This window comes from Nycticebus coucang, chromosome 16, assembly GCF_027406575.1.
Source record: "Nycticebus coucang isolate mNycCou1 chromosome 16, mNycCou1.pri, whole genome shotgun sequence".
In the NCBI taxonomy this organism is placed as follows: domain Eukaryota; kingdom Metazoa; phylum Chordata; class Mammalia; order Primates; family Lorisidae; genus Nycticebus; species Nycticebus coucang.
In genome coordinates, this window is record NC_069795.1 from 62,000,765 (window position 1) to 62,023,465 (window position 22,701).

The 22,701-nt window shown below is 38.7% G+C and overlaps 1 protein-coding gene across 2 annotated transcripts in view; it reads right to left on the reverse strand.

The window, feature by feature from the left end:
- Nucleotides 1-16,368: 16,368 nt before the first annotated feature.
- Nucleotides 16,369-22,701, reverse strand: part of LOC128568155 (cell surface glycoprotein CD200 receptor 1-like) — a 43,265-nt gene continuing 36,932 nt past the window's right edge. For both annotated transcript variants that reach the window (XM_053565852.1, XM_053565853.1), the window contains 5 exons: nt 22,072-22,410; nt 21,700-21,951; nt 19,215-19,314; nt 18,603-18,648; nt 16,369-18,007 (listed from right to left, as the gene is read on the reverse strand). In XM_053565852.1, the coding sequence (XP_053421827.1) occupies nt 17,882-18,007; nt 18,603-18,648; nt 19,215-19,314; nt 21,700-21,951; nt 22,072-22,410 (863 nt within the window). In that variant the 3' untranslated portion in view covers nt 16,369-17,881. The remainder of the gene's footprint in view (nt 18,008-18,602; nt 18,649-19,214; nt 19,315-21,699; nt 21,952-22,071; nt 22,411-22,701) is intronic.

Consider the following 22,701-nt stretch of genomic DNA (forward strand, 5'->3'; position numbering starts at 1 on the left):
TTCCTCTTTGAGAGTTTGGGAGCGTTCAAAGGCTTTATCTTCGATGTCAGAAATCCTTTCTTCTGCTTGCTCCATTCTGTTGCTGAGGGATTCTACTGTACTTTTCATATCTTTGAGGGCTGCAAATTCTTGCTTCAGTGTGTCTAAGTCTTTGGTGGTTTTGTCTTTAAATTCGTTAGATTCTTGAGACAACTTTTGAATTTCTTATGGAATTCCTAATTCCACTTTGTTAATCTTGTCTGCAATCCAAATTCTGAATTCGATTTCTGACATCTCAGCCAGTTGTTTATGAATGGGATCTTCAATTATATCTGCCATATCTTTCCTTGGGGGGGTTGATTGATTCTGGTTATTCATGTTACCAGAGTTTTTCCACTGATTCCACCCCATGGTTGTTTTACTCACTTTGAGTTTTTCCCCTGGGGCTTTGTCAAGGGCCTGTACAGTGTTGTGGCCTGAGAAACGGGGGCCCTGTCTGGTGTGGTGGGCCTAAGTGGTTCTGTCTTGTTTTCAGCTGGTTTCTGTTCCACCCTAGTGAAACAGATACTTTGGATTGAAGTCTCAGCTGTGGAGAAATATCAGCAATTAAGTCACCCCGCCCCCCCACCGGCAAACAATTGGAAAAGAAAAATCAAACCTTCCTACCACCGTGCACCCAGGGCACCACCTGATTTGTCCTCAGGACAAATTTGTCCTCAGGCAATTGGTTCAGTTCAAAAAGGTCCAAATCAATTGTCTCAGTCTGCACCTGTCTCGCATGAGAGAGTTTAAGAGGTCTCTGGGAACTGGATCACAGGGGTCTGGTGACTACTCTGGTGTGGCTTGCTCCAGTGCTGCATGGAGTCAGGAGGAGCCAGCCAGCCAGTAGATCAGTCTGGGAAGATTAATGCCTCCTTCCCCACCTTGCACCACTGTCACACCCAGTCACTGATAGCCCTGCAGTTGGCTGACCCAGTTGCCTGTAGTGAATCGGTACTCCAGGAGTTTGCACCTGCCTGAATCACAAGGAAGTCTACCAGGCCTCTTCACTCTGCTTCTCTCTAGCAGGAGGAGGTGAGGCCTGACAACCTCGGGCGTTTGATGAAGGTTGGAGGGTTTTCACTCAGGTCCAGTCTCGCCCCTGATTAATGTTACTGACAGAACAGAACAGAACAACTCTGCGGTTCCCCTGCAGAAGAGAAGCTGAATTGAGTTCCAAATCAGCTTGTCTTTGCTCTTGTATTCTCTATAGGCTGACGATCCCCTGAGGGCCAGGTGCATTTTAGGTTTAGTAAAGTGGACCTCTGGGTCAGCCCCGCCCTGGGAGTTTCCCCGGTTTGCAAGTTGGAGTAGCCTCAGGCAAATCCTATACTCAGACAAATCCTATACTCAGAGTCTCTGGTTGCCCAGGCTTCAGAATATTTGGTAGTAAGCCGTATTGCTAGCAAAAGAGGGCTGCTGTTTTATGGCTCAAGTAACCGCTGCTCCGGTGTAGCTCCCTTCCTCAAAACCGTCCTCTCTCCACGCCTGTACCCCAGAGTCTCCACCAACCAGCTGCAGCCCAGCACTTTCTACACCCCTCGAGCAATCTCCCAAGAGTCTGGACCCCTGCAGGACAGGCCTCCAGACCTTGGAGCAAGAGCAGAGGGGAGTGCGGGGAGCACTGGGAGCCTGGGGTTGAGGGCAGAGAACACACACAGCTTTACACAGTTTTATGCCTGGCCGTATTGTCACCAAAAGACGGCTGTCACACTGTGCTCAGGGCCTCCAGGTCTGCCTCCAGACCTCAGTGTGAGTAAAGGGGAGCACTGGGAGCTCAGAATTCCAGGTAGAGATTTATACAGTTTAATGCCTGGCAGGAGGATGCCGTGGCACCCTAGTAGGGGAGGTAGGTCCAGTTTTTAGAGGGTTTCTCCTGTGGAGTGTAGTGGGAGGACCTTTGAACTCTGCCTGATTGTTTGTGGGGCACTCTGAGCCGTTCTCATGGGGGAGGGGACTCCCGTCCACTTGGTGATGGATTTTGTACCTTTTGTTTGTATCCTTGTTGTTGCAGCTCACCTCAGCGGGGTTGATGTGCATTCTTCAACCTTCTCTCTTAGTGCAGCTTAAATCCACCAGGTTACTTGCTGAATTTTTGTCCTTTAACTCTCCTTCTGGATGGAGCCTCTGTGGAAAGCTGGCTTCAGTCAGCCATCTTGTCTCCTCGTCCACTTGCTTAGCTTCTTTTTGGGGGATCTATCCAGCACTGCTAAAGAGGTGTTAAAATCTCCAATACTATGGAAGTGGAGGAAATCGAGTTGCTCATGTCTGTTAGAGTTTCTCTTATAAATTGAGGTGTGTTGTGGTTGGGTGCATAAATTTTAATAATAGAGATATCATCATATTGAGTATTACCTTTAACAAATATGAAGTGTCAATCTTTATCCTTAATTATTTTGGTTGGTTTAAAGCCTATTGCGTCTGCGAACAGGATTTCAATGCCTGCTTTTTTCTGCTTTCCATTTGCCTGGAATATAGATGACCATCCCTTCACCTTGAGTCTATATTTGTCTTTTCAAGTAAGATGCTATTCTTGTATGCAGGAGATATCTGGCTTGAGTTTTTGTATCCAGTCATCCAACCTGTGCCTCTTTAGAGACAGTTTAAACCATTCACATTAATTTAGACTATTGATAAGCCTTTTGAGAGTCCAGTGGACATTTTTAATCCTTTTGCAACTGTGGAAGTTTGAATTTGATCAAAATTTTCTGGGTGAGTTAACTTTTGTGGTGGAGGATTACACTGGTCTTTATGGAGGATAGGTCTGAGAATATCCTAGAGAGCTGGTTTAGTTATCGCAAATTTCTTCAACATGTGAATGTCATTGAAGTATTTAATTTCTCCGTCATAAATGAAACTCAGTTTAGCTGGGCATAGGATCCTGGTTTGAAAGTTATTTTGTTTTAGGAGATTAAAAGTCAATTGATCATCCTCTTCTAGCTTGAAAGGTTTCAGCAGAGAGATCTGCAGTTATTCTAATATTCTTCCCCTTGTAGGTGATAGTTTTCTTTCATCTGGCAGCTTTCAGAATTTTCTCCTTCATATTAACTTTAGTGAAATTGATTATGATGTTTCTGGGGGATGTCTTATTTGGGTTGAGACATGCTGGAGTTCTGAAACTGTCTGCTATCTGAATTCCAGAATTTCTTGGCATGTCTGGAAAGTTCTCCTTCATAATCTCATGGAGAAGAGACTCTGTGCCTTGTGAAGCCACTTCATCGGTTTTAGGGATCCCTATAAGACAAATATTGGTTTTCTTTGAATTATCCCAGAGCTCTCTGAGAGAGTGATCTGTTTTTGCCCTCTATTTCTCTTCCTCTTTGAGAGTTGGGGAGCATTTGAAAACTTTGTCTTCAATGTCCGAAATCCTTTCTTCTGCTTGCTCCATTCTGTTACTGAGGGATTCTACTGTGTTTCTCAGATCTTTGAGGGATGCAACTTCTTGTCTCAATGTGTCAAAATCTTTGGTCATTTGGTCTTTGAATTTGTTGAATTCTTGAGATATCTTTTGGGTTACTGCTTGGAGTTCTAGTTCAATCTTATTTGCTATCCAGATTCTGAATTCGATTTCTGACATCTCAGCTATTTGTTTGTGCATGGGATCTTGTGCTGTGTCTGCCCCATTGATCCTTGGGGAAGTTGATCTACTCTGATTATTCATATTGCCAGAGTTTTACTGTTAATTTCACCTCATGATTGTTTTTCACTATTGCTTCTGGCCATCCTCAGAGTTGGGGATGTGTCTCTCCAAGATTAGATCCCAGCAGGATCACTCTATTGTTGCTTGATCTTTGTAGGGAGTAACCCTGTGTAGTTCCTCTGTGGCTGCTCCAGCTAGGGAGTTCTGGTTGTGGAAGCAGCTCTGTTGTGTGATACACCCAGATCCAGCAACAGGGCAGGAGGTGGTGCACACGGTTCTAGGAGTGCCCGGCACCCAGTGACGTTGGCACAGAGCCCAAGTCTCCAGTAGTCTCTGGCCAGGAGAAGGGCTCTGCATAGAGCCAGGGAGGGCTCCAGAGGGCACATGGCTACCAGTATTCCTGGTCAGACGAGTGGGCCAGTGTGTAGACTGGGAGGACACAGGAGGGAGAACGCAGGGTTGCACGGCTCCCGCAGTTCCTGGTCAGGGCATGTGGAGGCCCAGTTGGTGTGGGGTCATAGCACAGATCTTATGGAGGTCTGGGAAGCCCCAAGCCCAGGAAGTTGAGGTTGCTATGAGCTGTGATACCATGGTACTCTACCCAGGGCAACAGCCCAAGCCTCCAGTGTGCCAAAATCATCTCACTCTGCCCCTAAGGGTTAAGGCTGTAAGGCATCTCAGTCCCCACCTTTAGGCTGCTCAGTCGCTAGGTACTAGGTCCCACCAGATCCTTGCTCTGGGACACAAGGGCAGAGCTTGCTGGGGCACATCTCTCACACAATGGCTCCCTACAGCCCAGCTCAGTGGCTCTGTCTGGGGCCCCAAACAATGCACAAAGTTCTCCGCACTTCTGCTCAAGCTCTCCCCAAGGCAGTTCAACTGAGTGCCAAGTCCAAAAACACCAAAAGAGTTCACAGGTAAGGCCTTTCCGGTTTGCAGTCTCACTGCTGCTTGTACTTACAGTTGCCGGCGTGATTAGGTAGATCGAACACATACAACCACTTGCCAGTTTCCCACTGTTTTTGTCCTCCTTTTGGGGTCCAGAAGTCCCTTGCTGACTCCCTGTATCCTGAAGGGAATGATTATACGCAGATCCCACCAGCCAGAGATGTCTGGAGTCTTATCTCCCCAGACTCACCATGCCCAGTTGCAGGGAAGCTGTTACTCGGCCGCGATCTTTATTTCAATCTGAGACATATTTTATTAGGTTCATGTTATACAGATGGAGATAGAGTCCAAGAGGTTAAGTAACTTATCCTAAGTCAGTTAATGATAGGATAGCAGAACCAGCATAGAAACCAAAATCTTTTTGTGGTAGTTTTTCTTACCTTGTATTTTATGTGTGTATGTATCTGCCTATGTACATTGGTTAGGAATTTATTATATGGTTTATGAGAGAAGCTAAATGTAATATCTCCCTCCAGGCCCTACAGTCTAGGGATATTCACTATAATACAAAAATACTGAAGCAGAAATTATTTAAAAATAAAATATTTTAAAAAAGAAATCATGATACAAATAATTCTCCACCCCAATGACAGTATTAGCTTCTTCTACTTCATAAAATCTACTTTATGTCTTTTTTTTCCCTCTTTGTTCAGTTTGTTTCTGGTTAAAGCAATTTAAGATATGCTGTCTCCTGCTCCAAACTCAGGGTTGCTGTGTGTGGTGCTAAAGTGAAGACTATGGGTGTTGACCAGTAGGCTGAAGATCTCTTTATTTTTTTTTTCTCATTTTCTTGGAGGAACTATTGTTAATTTTTATTATTTTTATATTTTTTATTTTTTCTATTTTTTAACTTATTCGTTCTTCTTGTTTAACTTTTTTAGGAACACTACTTTTTATTTTTCCCTTCTCTCTTCCTCTTCTTCCCTTCTTATAGTTTCTGAGAGTGCTAACATCAGACTTCTAGAGGGTTTTTTGATTTTTTGTTCATTTTGTTTGTATATTATTTACCTTTTTTCTCAATTATTTTAGATTAACATTATTTACATTGTAGTTGTTTTTGTTGTTGTTGTTGTCTGTATGTCTATGCGTTTCTAATTGTTTGTCCATCTCTGGGCTTGTGTGTCTGGTAGCCTTTTTATCTGTTTATTTGCTGATTTGGTCTCAATGAGTTTGGTGTTTTGACCTGCAATTCTGAGCTCCCAGCACTCCCCTCCATTCTCACTCTGTGGTCTGGAGGCCTATCCCCAAGGAGTCCAGATTCTTGGGTGATTTCTCATGGGGTGTGGACAGGGCCTGGACTGCAGCTGGTCAGTGCTGATTCTGCAGCATGGGAGTGAGGAGATGACAGTCAGCTGACAGGGAACCACCAGAGTGGCAGTGCCCTGAGGCACAGAGCAGCAGCCGTTTTTGGCAACAATTGGGCCCAACCCCAGATATTCCGAAGCCACAACCCCTGTCTCCCTAGGCAACCAGAGGAGACCAGGCATCTTCTCAGATGGCAACCAATGCAGAACAGATCTGGGACTGAAACACAGACCCCATGAGTAAAGGGTTTGCCTGTGGCAGTACCGGCCTGGGTGGAGTGCGGGGACTAGAAAATGCATGCACAGAGCCAGGAAATTCCCTGGGGCTGACACAGAGGACTGCTTTACTGAGCCTAAGATGCACCCAGCCCTCAGGGGATCATCAGCCTATAGACAAAAGAAGGCAGGAGACTAGAGCTGACCATCCTACGAATACAAACCTGCAGAAGTAAAGACAGGACCTGAGGCACAGGTTCTGAGAACTCAAAACAGCTTCACTTCTGGAGAGGAATTTAGCAGGGACAGAAACAAATTCCCACAAAGTTGTTCTGTTCTGTCAGTAACATCAATCAGGGGCGGGGCTTGGAACTGAGTGAACACCCCCCCAGCCTCAATCAAGCACCCGAGGTTGTCAGGCCTCATCACCCCCTGCCGGACAGAGGCAGAGAGCAATGGCCTGGCTGAGCAGAAACAGATTTCCTTGTGATTCAGGCAGGTGCAAACCCCTAAAGTATTTGCTCACTGGAGGCAACTGAGTCACAGCCCTGCGGGGCTATCAGTGATTGGGTGTGACAGAGGTGCAAGATGGGGAAGGAGGCATCAATCTTCCCAGACTACTCTATTTGCTGGGTGGGTCCTCTTGACTTCACGGAGCACCAGAGCAAGTCATATTTCAGTTACCCCTGCGATCAAGTTCCCAGAGACCTTTGAAACACTCACACCTGAGACAGGTGCTGACTGAGACAATTGATTTGGACCTTTTGAACTGAGCCAATTGCTTGAGGACTATTCAAGTGGTGCCCTGGGTGTGTGGTTGTAGGAAGGTTTGATTTCCTTTTCCAATTATTGCCTGTGGCGGGCGGGGTGACTTAATTGCTGGTATTTCTCCACAGCTAAGACTTCAACCCAGAGTAACTGTTTCACTGGGGTCAAACAGAGACCAGCTGAAAATAAGACAGAACCACTTAGCCCAACCACACCAAATAAGTCCCCAGTTTCTCAGGCTGTAGCACTGTATGGGTCCTCAGCAAAGCTCCAGGGGAAAAGTCAAATGGTGTAAAATAATCACAGGGCGGAATCAGCGGAAAAATGATGGTAACATGAATAGCCAGAACAGATCAACCTCCCCAAAAAAGATATGGCAAATGTAACTGAAGATCCCATTCATAAACAGCTGGCCGAGATGTCAGAAATCGAATTCAGAATTTGGATTGCAAACAAGATTAATAGAATAGAGGAAAATTTGGAATTAGAAATTCAAAGAGAAATACAAAAGTCAGAATTAGAAATTTGATGAGAAATTCAAAAGTTGTCTCAAGAATTTAATGAATTTAAAGACAAAAGCACCAAAGATTTTGATGCATTGACTGAAGCAAGAATTTGCAGCCCTCAAAGATCTGAAAAATACAGTAGAATCCCTCAGTAACAGAGTGGAGCAAGCAGAAGAAAGGGTTTCTGACATTGAAGACAAAGCTTTTGGATGCTCCCAAACTCTCAAAGAGGAAGAGAAATGGAGAGCAAAAACAGATCATTCTCTCAGAGGGCTCTGGGATAATTCAAAGGAGGTTAATATCTGCCTCATTGGAATCCCTGAAAATGATGAAGCGGCCTCGCAAGGCACAGAGGCCCTTCTCCATAAAATTATGAAAGAGAATTTTCCAGACATGCCAAGAAATTCAGATAGCAGACAGTTTCAGAACGCCAGCACAGCTCAATCTGAATAAGACATCCCCCAGGCATACCATAATTCACTTCACTAGTGTTAATATGAAAGAGAAAATTCTGAAAGCAGCCAGATGTAAGAAATCCATTACCAACCAAGGGAAGAATATCAGAATGACTGCAGATCTCTCTGATGAAACTTTTCAAGCCAGAAGAAAGTGGTCATTGACTTTTAATCTCCTAAAACAAGGTAACTTTCAACCCCAGATCCTATATCCAGCTAAACTGAGTTTCATTTATGATGGAGAAATTAAATACTTTAATGACATTGATATGTTGAAGAAATTTGCAATAACCAAACCAGCTCTTCAGGATATTCTCAGACCAATCCTCCATAATGACCAGCCCAATCCTCTACCACAAAAATAAACTCACTCAGAAACTTTTGATCAAACTCCAACTTCCACAGTGGCGAAAGGATCAAAAATGTCCATTGGACTTTCGAAAAACTCTATACTCAAAATTTTACCAGACTTATTAATATTCTCCATTAATATGAATGGGTTAAACTGTCCTTTAAAGAGGCACAGGTTAGCTACCTGGATACAAAAACTTAAGCCATATATTTGCTGCATACAAGAGTCACCTCTTACCTTAAAAGATAAATATAGACTCAGCATGAAAGGATGGTCATCCATATTTCAGGCAAATATTAGCCAGAAAAAAGCAGATGTTGCAATTCTATTTGCAGACATAATAGGCTTTAAACCAACAAAAGTAAGGAAGGATAAGAATGGTCACTTCATATTTGTTAATGGTAATACTCAATATGATGTGATTTCAATTATTAATATCTATGCACCCAAAGAGAATGCACCTCAATTTATAAGAGAAACTCTAACAGACATGAGCAACTTGATTTCCTCCAGCTCCATAATAGTCGGAGATTTCAACACTCCCTTGGCAGTGTTGTATCGATCATCCAATAAGCAGCTGAGCAAAGAAATTTTAGATTTAAACCTAACCATCCAACATTTGGATTTAGCAGACATCTACAGAACATTTCATCCCAACAAAACTGAATACACATACTTCTCTTCAGCCTACGGAACTAACTTCAAAATCAATCACATTTTAGGTCATAAGTCTAACCTCAGTAAATTTAAAGGAATAGAAATTATTCCTTGCATCTTCTTGGACCACCATGGAATAAAAGTTGAACTCACTAACAACAGGAATCTGTATACTCATACAAAAACATGAGTTAAATAACCTTATGCTGAATGATAGCTGGGTCAGAAGAAAATTGCCAAATTTTTGGAACAAAATGACAATGAAGACACGAATTATCAGAACCTCTGGAATACTGAAAAGGCAGTCCTAAGAGGGAAATTTATACCACTGCAAGCCTTCCTCAAGAGAACAGAAAGACAGGAAGTTAACCACTTAATGGGACATCTCAAGCAACTGGAAAAGGAAGAACATTTCAACCACAAACCCAGTAGAAGAAAAGAAATAACCAAAATTAGAGCAGAATTAAATGAAATGGAAAACAGTAGAATTATACAACAGATCAATAAATCAAAAAGTTCGTCTTTTGAAAAGGTCAATAAAATAGACAAACCTAAAAAAAAAAAATAGATAAATCTTTGGCTAACCTAACGAGGAAAAAAAGAGTAAAATCTCCAATTTCATCAATCCGAAACAACAAAGACAAAATAACAACAGACTCCTCAGAAATTCAAAAAATCCTTAATGAATATTACAAGAAACTTTATTCTGAGAAATATGAAAATCTGAAGGAAATGAACTGATACTTGGAAGCATGTCACCTTCCAAGACTTAGCCAGAATCAAGTGGAAATGTTCAACAGGCCAATATCAAGTTCTGAAATAGCATCAACCATACGAAATATCCCTAAAAAGAAAAGCCCGGGACCAGATGGCTTCACGTAAGAATTCGACCAAACCTTTAATGTGGAACTAGTACCTATATTACTCAACCTGTTCCAAAATGTAGAAAAAGAAGGAAGACTACCCAACATGTTCTATGAGGCAAACATCACCCTGATCCCCAAAACAGGAAAAGACCCAACAAGAAAAGAAAATTATAGACCTATATCACTAATGAATATAGATGCAAAAATAGTCAACAAGATCGTAACAAACAGAATCCAGCAACACATCAAACAAATTATACATCATGACCAAGTTGGTTTTATCCCAGGGTCTCAAGGCTGGTTTAATATACATAAATCTATACATATAATCCAGCACATAAACAAATTAAAAAGCAAAGACCATATGATTCTCTCAATTGATGCATGAAAAGCTTTTGATAATATCCAGCATCCCTTCATGATCAGAACACTTAAGAAAATTGGTATAGAAGGGACATTTCTTAAACTGATACAGGCCATCTACAGCAAACCCACAGCCAATATCTTATTGAATGGGGTTAAATTGAAATCATTTCCACTCAGGTCAGGAACCAGACAAGGCTGCCCATTGTCTCCACTGCCCTTTAACATTGTAATGGAAGTTTTAGCTACCGCAATTAGGGAAGAAAAGGTGATCAAGGGTATCCATATAGGGTCAGAAGAGATCAAACTTTCACTCTTCACAGATGATATGATTGTATATCTGGAAAACACTAAGGATTCTACTACAAAACTCTTATAAGTGATCAAGGAATACAGTAGTGTTTCAGGCTACAAAATCAACACTCATAAATCGGTAGCCTTTATATATACCAACAATAGTCAAGCTGAAAAAACAGTTAAGGACTCTATTCCATTCACAGTAGTGCCAAAGAAGATGCAATATCTGGGAGTTTATCTAACAGAGGACGTGAAGGATCTCTATAAAGAGAACTATGAAACTCTAAGAAAGGAAATAGCTGAAAATGTTAACAAATGGAAAAACATACCATGCTCATGGCTGGGAAGAATCAACATTGTAAAATGTCCATACTACCCAAAGCAATATACAATTTTAATGCAATCCCTATTAAAGTTCCACTGTCATACTTTAAAAATCTTGAAAAAATACTTCGTTTTATATGGAATCAGAAAAAAACCTCATAGCCAAGACATTACTCAGAAATAAAAACAAAGCAGGAGGAATCACGCTACCAGACCTGAGACCGTACTATAAATCCATAGTGATCAAAACAACATGGTACTGGCACAAAAACAGAGAAGTAGATGTCTGGAACAGAATAGAGACCCAAGAGATGAATGCAGCAGCTACTTACCATTATTTGATCTTTGACAAGCCAATTAAAAACATTCAGTGGGGGAAAGATTTCGTATTTAACAAATGGTGCTGGGTGAACTGGCTGGCAACCTGTAGAAGACTGAAACTGGACTCACACCTTTCACCATTAATTAAGATAGACTCTCACTGGATTAAAGATTTAAAATTAAGACATGAAACTATAAAAATACTAGAAAAGAGTGCAGGGAAACCACTCGAAGAAATCAGTCTGGGTGAGTATTTTATGAGGAGGAACCCCTGGGCAATTGAAGCAGCTTCAAAAATACTACTGGGACCTGATAAAACTGAAAAGCTTGTGCACATCCAAGAACACAGTAAGTAAATCAAGCAGACAGCCCTCTGAATGGGAGAAGATATTTGCAGGTTATGTCTCCGACAAAGGTTTAATAACCAGAATCCACAGAGAACTCAAACGTATAAGCAAGAAAAGAACAAGTGATCCCATCGCAGGCTGGGCAAGGGACTTGAAGAGAAACTTCTCTGAAGAAGACAGGAACACGGCCTACAGACATATGAAAAAATGCTCATCATCTTTAATCATCAGAGAAATGCAGATCAAAACTACCTTGAGATACCATCTAACTCCAGTAAGATTAGCCCATATCACAAAATCCCAAGACCAGAGATGTTGGTGTGTATGTGGAGAAAAGGGAACCCTTTTACACTGCTGGTGGGAATGCAAATTAATACATTCCTTTTAGAAAGATGTTTGGAGAACACTTAGCTATCTAAAAATAGATATGCCATTCAATCCTATAATTCCTCTACTAGGTATATACCCAGAAGACCAAAAATCACATTATATCAAAGATATTTATACCAGAATGTTTATTGCTGCCCAATTCACAGTTGCTCAGTCATGGAAAAAGCCCAAGTGCCCATCAATCCACGAATGGATTAATAAATTGTGGTATATGTACACCATGGAATATTATGCAGCCTTAAAGAAAGATGGAGACTTTACCTCTTTCATGTTTAAATGGATGTAGCTGGAACATATTCTTAGTAAAGTATCTCAAGAATGGAAGAAAAAGTATCCAGTGTACTCAGCCCTACTATGAAACTAATTTATGACTTTCATATGAAAGATATAACCCAGTTATAACCTAAGAATATGGGGAAGGGGGAGAGGGAGGCAAGGGAGGGGGGAGGATGGGCAGAGCAAGAGTGATTGGTGGGATTACACCTGCGGTGCATCTTACAAGGGTACATATGAAACTTAGTAAATGTAGGATATAATTGTCTTAACACAATAACTAAGAAAATTCCAGGAAGTCTATGTTAACCAGTGTGATGAAAATGTGTCAAACTGTTTATAAAACCAGTGTATGGTGCCTCATGATCACATTTATGTACACAGCTATGATTTAATATTAATTTAAAAAAAAAGAAAGAAATTCCTAGAAACATATCACATACCAAGACTGAATCTTGAAGCCAGAGGAAGATATAGTTACATATATAAAAATTATGAACTGTAGCTAATTATAAGATTGAAACAGTAATCAAAAAACTCCCAACAAAGAAAAGCCCAGGACCTTATGGGTTCCCTGGAAAATGCTACCTAATATTTAAAAAATAATTGATGGTAATCCTTCTCAAACTCTTTCGAAATATTAAATAGGAAGGAGCACTTCAAAACTCATTTTCTACAGGCATTACCTCCATATCAAAGCCAAAGACACTACAGGAAAAGAAAACAATGGGACAATATCCTCAGTAAAAACAGATATAAAAATCCACAATAAAGTACTAATAAATTGAATTCAACAGCACATTAAAAGGACTATGCACCATGACTCTTTGGGATTCATACCTAGGATCCAAGGATGATTCGATATACAAAAAAAATTAATGTAATATACCAAATTAACAGTATGGAGGATAAAAATCACATGATCATCTCAATAAAGGCAGAAAATTATTTGATAAAATTCAACATCCTAGGATAAAAACTCTCAACGAATTACTTCTTCCACAGTTCCAAATTCATAGTGAAGTCCAAACCCCTCATGTAAGTTTATTACAGAGGTAATGAGGTTAAAATTACATCATTAGGATAGGTCCTAATCCAATATTACTAGAATATTTACAAAAGGGAGGGAATTTGGAGACAGACATGCACATGAAGATGGTCATTCACACCAAAAGAAAAAATCTAAAAGTAGGTTAGACACAGATAAAGGAATATTGATGGTTTTTAAGAGAAGTCTGACGAAATTATAGAAGTTACACAAGGAGAAAAAGATATGGAAAATGTGGAAAAGATGTTGAGTCATGGAAGATTGAATGAGAAGATTTAAATGTACTTCTAGAAGAATAGAAAAAATAAAAGTGGTGAAACCTATTATTAAAACAAATAATAATATTTTCCTGTTGATTTTTTAAAAAACCTAAATCCTCTAAGATGAAAAATGAATCTCAAAGAAGAAAAGAAAAATAAGTCTACATTTAGATGTGCCACAGTAAAATTGCAAAACACTAATGACAAAAAGGTCTAAAAAACAGGGAGAAAAGATTTCTCAAATACAATGCCAAAAATCCAGCCTATTTTTAAAAAATATAAAAATTAATAAAATTTTTCTTCATCAAAATCAAAAACTTTTCTTTGAAATATATTGTATCTTAAATAAAAGGAATTGGAAAGAATTCTCAAGTTAATTAAAAACAATTTCCCATATTTTTAATCAAAAAGTATTTGGACATTTACCAAAGAAAATACATAGGTGGTAAATAAGTATATGACAATATGGTCAGGGAAATATTAGTGTTTAGGGAAATGCACATTAAAACCACAATGAGATAGCAAAATGCATCTATTAGAATTTCTAAAATTAAAAAAGAATGACTATATCAAGTTTTGCAAGAATAAGAAAGGCCAGAAGTCTTACTGGTAGGGGGATGTTAAATTGTATAACCACTAAGAAAAACAGTCTGGCAATTTATATAAGAGCTAAATGTTCATTTACCATGAGATCCAGCCAATCCATTCATCAGTATTTACCAAGGAAAAATAAAAGCGTATGTCAAAAAGAACTTGCATAAGAATCACAAGAATGTTTATAACAGCCACCCTTCCTTCCCTCCCTTTCCCTTCCCTTCCCTCCCCTCCCCTCCCCTTCCCTTCCTTTCCCTTCCCTTCCCACCCCTCCCCTTCCCTTCCCTCCTTCCTTCCTACCTTCCTTCCTTTTTTTTCTGCTAGAATGCTGTGGCCTCAGTCTAGCTCATAGCAACCTTAAACTCCTGGCTTCAAATGATCCTTCTGCCTCAGCCTCTGAAGTAGCTGGGACTACAGGCACCAGCCACCATGCCCAGCTAACTTCTTCTATTTTTTTTTTTTTTTTTTTTGAGACAGGGTCTCACTATCCTACCCTCAGTAGAGTGCTGTAGCGTCACAGCTCACAGCAACCTCAAACTGTTGGGCTTAAGCAATTCTCTTGCCTCAGCCTCCCAAGTAGCTGGGACTACAGGCGCCCACCACAACACCTGGCTATTTTTTTTGTTGTAGTGGTCGTTGTTTAGCAGGCCCAGGCCAGATTTGAACCCACCAGCCTCCGTGTACATGGCCAGCACCCTACCTACTGAGCTGCAAGCACCGCCACTTTTTCTATTTTTAATAGAGATGTGGCCTCACTCTTATTCAGGCTGATCAAGCAGTCTTCCTACCTCGGCTTCCCAGAATGCTAGTATTACAGGCCTAAGCCACTGTGCCCAGCACTGCAGCCTTATTTCTAATACTCCAAAACTAAAAACAATCCAAAAGTCCATCATCAGAGGAATGAACAAACTGGTTTATGTAACAATTAAATAGTATTTGCAATAAAAGAAATGAAGTGTGTATGTGTGGATGTATCCAAAAATAACAATGAAGAGGGCAGTGCCTGTGGCTCAAAGGAGTAGGGCTCTGTCCCCATATGCTGGAGGTGGTGGGTTCAAACCCAGCCCAGACCAAAAGCTGCAAAAAAAAAAAAAAAGAAAAAAGAAAAGAAAAAGAAAATAGCTGTGAAGAATGAAAAAAGTCCAACCAAGAAAAGACTACCTATCACTTTATCCTATTTATGGAAATTTCTAGAAAATGCAAATTATTATATAGATACAGAAAGCAGATCAGTGATTGCTTAGAAAATGGGGGGATGGGAGAACAAGAAGAGTTTGGAGGTGGAATTACAAAGAAGCATAAGAAAAGTTTTTGGAATGATTAACAAGTTTATTATCTTCTTTATGCTTATGGTTTCACAAGTATAAAACTATGTCAAAACTTATCAAAGTGTACATTTTAAATATGTGCAAAATTTAACAAATTGTACACTTTAGTATCATTTATGCCTTAGGTGAGCAGTTTTTAGATTTTCATAAATAAAGCATAACAGCTAACAGGTGTATGCTATAATAGATAACCTTCAAATGAGCAGAGGTATTGAAAAAGAGAGAGAACTAATCAACCTAACAAAGCAAAGCAGAGTGAAGGGAAAAAAACTGAAAGGGTGGGTTTCAGAAAAAACATAATGAATAAGACACATAAAATGAGAATTATAAAAATATGGCCTAATATGTGTGTGTACGCAATCAGTCCTAACTCCATCTCAGTTCTACTGCCTGGATGGCTAACTGACATACCTAGTCCCATCCCTAGAGTTTCTAATTTGGCAGGTCTAGAGTGGGATAGGATATCCAAGTTTTTCCCCACATGATTCCAACATTCAACCATGTTTCACCCCCATAGTTGAAATTTTCATACACTTATGTTCTGTAAAATATAATCCAACCCATATAAACTATCTTGAAGTCTTTATTATGGTGGTGTCATTTGACATGCCTGTTTTAACATTACCAAGTTAAAATGTAAGTATAGTTTTATCTTATTTTGCTTTTCAATTATATTTAAACAACTAGCCTTGGACCTAAATATGAGCTGCATCCAAACCAGGGATGAGTAAAGAAATACTAAAGTTCAAGGACAGAGTTATGATATTTATTGCGCACACTATTTGATAATGTTTATATGAAGATATTTAATGAATTGAGATTTTTGGCCAAATCAATATGGTTTGATCAAAATATCATGTACTTCCTTTAAGGATAAAGCCTAGATTAACCTAAATGTATGAAGGGAGGAAAATACATAAATAAGACAAAATAGCTATCTTAATTATCTCAGATGGCATGATTGAAAAAGTAATGCATTTTATTAACAGAGGGCCCTACAAATTTTTCAGAATATTATAGGAGTACACATATTTTGGTTACATAATTTGCTCTTGTACAGTTTGAGTCAAAGTTGTAAGTGTGCCTTCCACCCAGATGGCATGTATTGTACCCATCAGGCATGAATGTACCCATCCCCTCCTCTTCCCTCCCACCTGCTTGGTTTCTGTTTTACATTTTGTTTTAACTTTTCTCGTGATAAAAAACTTTTAATGTCTTGTCCTGCTGGGAAGCAAACAGATTTATTTTTTCATAATTTTTTATAATTAAAAATATTTTAATGACATCAAAAATAACATATGCATCCCCAATATTACTCCACAGAAAAATGGAAGAGAGGATCATGTCATCCCATAGCCATTCTCTTAACATGTAGATCATATTTTACACATTCTCCAAGACCTCCATAGTGCATATTTTGTTAGTGGTATAGTTCATAGACCTTGGTTATTTGATCTATACACCACAATATATGCCATAAAAATACACAAATCCAGTTTACAACATCTGCAAAACTATTAGGCATTAAATACCAACACCTCTATAGCGATATTGTGAGTTCAGAAGAAGCCAATGTCCTAACACACTCATTTTCTCTCTTGCAAGTAGAACGAAGACTATAACTCCATTTTTATTAAAAAGTATACTTCTTATTATAATCTTAGATTGTATTAGTTAGCTGATTAAAAAGAGAAAATGGGAACTGAGAAGTAGGAATCTTACAGATATTAAAATAGGAATTTAGGGAAAGACACATTCAAACACTGTTAGAGTGAATATAAATTGCTATAATTTGAATAATCTGAATAATAAAATGCACAAACCCTTTGACCTGGCAATTTCACTCAAAATATTATCCTATGAATACACTTAAACAAATGCATAAGAAATTTTCTATGTGGTATTGTTTATACCACAAATACAATTAAAAAACAAAACTTAAAACTATTTAAATGTCCATCACTAGGGTGGTGGTTAATTAAATTATGACATAACCATAAAATGGAATTTTATGTAACCATTAAAAAGAATGAGGTAGCTCTGCTTGTATTGTTATTACAAGCTCTCCAAGACTTATATTATTAGGTACTTATAGGTACATAACAGTGTGACAATGCTCTCATTGGTGTCTTGACAAAGATATGTGTGTATGTAAATAGATATATAAATGTACACATAGACCATAGGCATACAGACATGTCATATGTACGTAAACATTATCTGGAAGAATGTCTCAATATAACAAATTATTGATGTTTTTTTTCTGCAGAGTTATTTCTTCAGGAAAGTCAGTTTTTTCATCATTTACTTCACAACTTGAATATTTTATCATGAGCATGTTTTCTTTGTAATGATGACATCAGTTCTTAAGAGAACTAGCTGGTAGCAGCTAAGAATCTAAACTTCCATTTATACAAGCATATGAATACAAATCCATTAGAACATCTTTGTGTTCTAAGAACTTGAGCAAACTAAATCCATGAAAATGTCTTTGCCTTCTAAGAACCTTTGCAAAGCTAAATTCAACATGAGTCTTCTTTTCTAGAATCAAAACAGTAATTATAATGTATCTTGATTCATTTTTCTTCATGCTGGATTCCAGTAATTTATAAAGTGTGGAGCCCTGTTAAATCAACCTCATTTTGTAATTCTTGAGACACCTTCACCTTGTTTGTAGTATCATAGAGTGGATTGTTCTTCTCGGTGTAGCTGGCATAAGGTTGCATTTCATCCTAAGAAAGAACTCAAACTCAAAATCACTTCAAAAAATTACTACAGAAACTCCTGGTGTTTTTCTAACAGGTGCCCCCAGCTTTGGTGTCTATCAAGAGTGCTTATATTTGTGTCCCTGGGCTTGTATGAACATAAGAACAGGCTTTATTCTAATATTTTATCAAAAAACTACTTCTTAATTACTTAAATCTGAGTAAGATGATGGTTGAATGAAAGTGGAAATGGAAGTGAATGTAGTGATACAAAAAGAATTTTATGAAGGATCTGAAGATTGCGTAAGTTAGGGGTGATGAGAGATTAAGGAGCAGCATATGTTAGAAGCTGAATAAGATAGAAATGATGATGGTATTGAAACAGGGAAGTCAGGAATTAGGTGTGGGAGGAAATGCCAATTCAGTTTCTCCAAACATTAAATTCCTAGTGTGTCATTTTAAGAGTTATTGGTAGGTAATAAAATAATTATACCCACTACCATTGTAAAATCAGAATTGTTTGTTTTTCAAATGAAACACTAATATTGATACAAATTACAAATTATGTTACTAGGTTTTAAACTGGGTAGCCTAAAATCTGCAAATATTCTTTTTTTCTTACCTCTTCAAAAACTGGAGAAGCTTCTGTTTTGTTCACTTTACATTTTCTAGAAAAATAAAATAAGCTGGAGTGAATGGACAAAGAATCCTTATTTACCCTGAAAATGGAACACACACACCACACACACACACACACACATGCTATTGACAATTGTGGTTCATTTTCATAGAAGCCATAATAAATCAGAAAGGAACTATAAGAAATGAGTGAAGAATACTGTTTGTGTTTTACATACCTAAATAAGAAAATTCAGGATTGAGGAAAAGGAAGTGAAATTATGCAATAGGAACTAAATGCACTAGAATACATGTGACACCTCCTGTTTGGTTCATGAAAATAATTGTAATTATTTTTCCAAATAAAACAAATTAGCATGTACTCTTTCCTAAGATCCTACCCTAAATGGCCTAATTCACTATGCTTGCATGCCTGAGCTACCTAGCCAAATCCCTCTCATCATTCGAAGTATTCCAAGTCTAACATCTTCAGAATACTCTTTCCAATTTATGAGAAATTTGATGTTAATATCCTAATTTCCATAGTCAATGCCATATTTCTGGCTCTTTTCTAGCCAATAAAGCTGAAGAAGAAAAAACATTCATCAGTCAATACCTGCAGCAATTGATTGTCAAAAACCCAAAGGGTCCCACGATGATCAAAATCAAAACAATGAGGATAATAATAATATGTAATTTTGCTAATTGGTTGGTATCTGTAACAGTGAACACAAACATATATGTTTAACTGTGGTGCATACAAACAATGAAATATTATTGCTAAGAACATATGAACTACTACTCCATGAAAAGACATGGAGAGCCTCCAAATGCATGTTACTAAGGGAAAGAAGCCAAATTGAAAAGGCTACTTACTGTGTGATTCCAACTATGTAGCACTCCAGAAAAGGCAAAACTATGGAAAAAAATCACTGGTTGCTAGAAGTTGAGTGGAATAGAGAGATGAATAGACAGAAGACAGAGGATTTTGAATGCAGTGATACAATTCCCTGTGTCACTAAGAAAGTAGATACATATCATATGTCATACATGTCGGAAACCCAAGAATACAGAACAACCATAGTGAAGCCAATAGTTTGTAACAATGAAGTCTAGGTCATCAATTATTAGCAATGCAACACTGTTGCACAGTGCTTGGGTAGAGGCAGGGGTTACATGGGAACTTTGTCTATTTTTCCCTCAATTTTGTTATAACTGTTCAAAAAATAAAATCTATTAAAAAATAAATATATGTACATATATGTATTTTTCAATGCTGTCCAGAGTAGGAACCATCAAATATTAAAAAAGGGTATATAAGGTAGGGGGAAAGTGTGGGCTAAAGGTCAGGAATTTCTTGGAAGGTCCTTCCTAGAAGTCTGCAGAACAGGTGCGTCAAACCCCTGCCCACCAGCACAGCATACTTCCCCAACCTAGTGAAGATCCACTGGACAGACTCCAGAGTCAAAGATCCAGACATCATGAACAGTGGAGATGAGGGGATAGACGCGAGATGTATTAAAGGGTTCTCAACTGAGTGCTCACCTGCGCACGTGCGCGTGCACACACACACATACACACACACTCCCAGAACACTGACAGTCAGGCTTCTCTCTCCCAGTCAACAGACTGGTAGGTTATTTTCTGCAAGAGCCTGAACAGACCCAGAAAAAAAGCCTTCAGACATATAACAAATCCTCAATTTCAGTAAAAATCATTTATCTCCTTTTTACTATGTTAAAGTTAACTAGTTCACAAGACCCAGCTACAGATAGACGAGCTTCCAATTAGCTCTTTGGTGCTCACTTTGAAAAAAATCCATTAGCCAAGGATTTCCAAAGACTTCAGAAAAGTCTCATAAATGAAAGAAAGAAATTATACACACACAACACACGTCTTCAAAGCAGAAGAAACTGAGATGCAATAGGCCCAGAACTAAGCAGAGAATCGAAGCAAAAAGAACATCCAGGACAATTGCTGCTCAGTGTGTCTGAGACCAACCGGGACAGATTAGACCAAGAGCATGAAAAACTCCACAGAAGTGACATATTACCCAGTGGTCCTGACCGCATGGAAACCATCACTAAGGGGCTCTCAGGTTTGTGAGTGGGCTTAGTGAGAATTCACAAAAGGTACATAAGTTTTTGAGGAAACAAAAAAAGTAAAAATTATGAAATCCAAGAAAAACAAAAGTTATTCAAAAGAGAAACCACAAGTTTATTCCTTGATTCAGCACTGAACAATACTTACATATTCAACTTAATGTGAACACCGGCTGTTTAATCGTACAAAAATGGGTATGTCACTCAATATCATGTCTGAGCATATGGAAGACAGTACTTCTAAATCTACATCACCATAAGACGAAGTGGGTACATAATATCTAAATTTCATATAGTAAGAAATAAGCAGGAGCATGTGATTTAGAAAAATAGAACTAATTGCTAGAAGAAATGATTATCAGTTTCACAGGACCTGCCTCTGGGAAGTTGAATGAGTGAGTGTGGAGAGGTAGGGTGGGAAAAGCATGGGTAGAGCTGAAGTTTTCATAGAGTCTGATGAAACAATTTGACTTCAAACTATATATATGTGGATTAAATGAATTTAAATACCAAGAAATGAAAGTAGGATCAGAGTAGAGAATGAAGAATAGAAGCAATGATGAACTCAATCGTAGATGTTATTTGAGACGATAAAGAAATTCCCCCAGAAAGAGCCTGGAGGAGAAAAGTTTGGCGATCTAAAAGCACAGGAAGGAAAAGTATGAGTGACTTTATTCTTCTAAGAAAGCTTTAAGTGCTTCTTTCAAATTATAATTTATCTTTCCATTAACCCTAAGGATTCTTTCAAAAGTATCTATTGATGCCAATTAAGTGACAGAATAGAAGTGATTAAAAGGCAGAATAAACAACATTCCAAAATAAGGCTTTTTACAACAAATTGCTGTATTTTTCTTTTCTATTTATCTTTTTATTGTGGGTAAAAGGAAGATAAAGTAGAGGGCAGAGAAATCCTCCTTGAACAAAATTTCTCTGCATGTTCTGTGTCCTTCTAACTCCTCAGAAAGAATGAAAAAATAAAAAACCAGAAGATTTACTAACCGGGAAGCAGCTTTTTGCACAGACTCTTGTTACCAGTCAAATGGGAGACAGAGCAGGTCACAGCAGTCACATTGGGGTCCTCCCAGGCACATGTACTCTGGACAGTCACTGTGCCATTGGCCCAATAGTCTTCCTTAGTGTCACAATCATCCCTCTCTGGGGTCCAGGAGATGTGTGCAGCTGGCTTCCCTGCTACTGCCTTGCACACCACAGTTCTATTCCTGCTTAGAAACAGGGTCACTTCAGGGGGAACTGCAGAGATGTAAGGAAAAATGCTTCAGTCTTAAAGTAAGGGATACGGAATCTGGACAGACATTTGTTTTAGTCACAAATGTAGTGACATGAAATACCACAGTATGTGGTGTTCCTTACCTAATACTTGGAGGTGATACTCATGCAGGAAATTCCCACCAACTGAAGCTATTGTACACTTGTAATACCCATCGTGAGAGATGGCCACTGGACCAATTTGAAGGTCAGGATTCTCCTCAGGTCTGGAGACCCATGTTATTCTGTCATCAGTACAGTTGATTTCCTTGGTCTCGTCTGTGTCACTCCTATATGCTTTTGTACAGGAAGGCTTGTCTCTGAGGCTTATTTTCCATGTTGTTACCACTCTTGTCAATGGGGTACAAGAGGGCAGCGGAGCACAGCCATGTGGGCAGCGGAGCACAGCCATGGTATCCATCACCACAGGCACTGAAATGTTAACTGAACATACATACACACACCAAGGGAGAAGGATAAAAGAAAATCTTGATAAAGAACTTCATGTGTTAAATTTATCGACAGCATATGACATGAACTTGTACTACATACTAACTTTGCTTCTGATAATATTCCAGAAGTATTACACTTACATAAGAAATTAACATTTAAAACTATAGCATATTAAACCCAATTGAGAAAATAAAAAAATTTCTCCTGTATTATGCACTATTAGAAAACCAGTATGTATCATGAAGCATTTTGAAACTACTTCAGGAGTTTTAATATCTAATA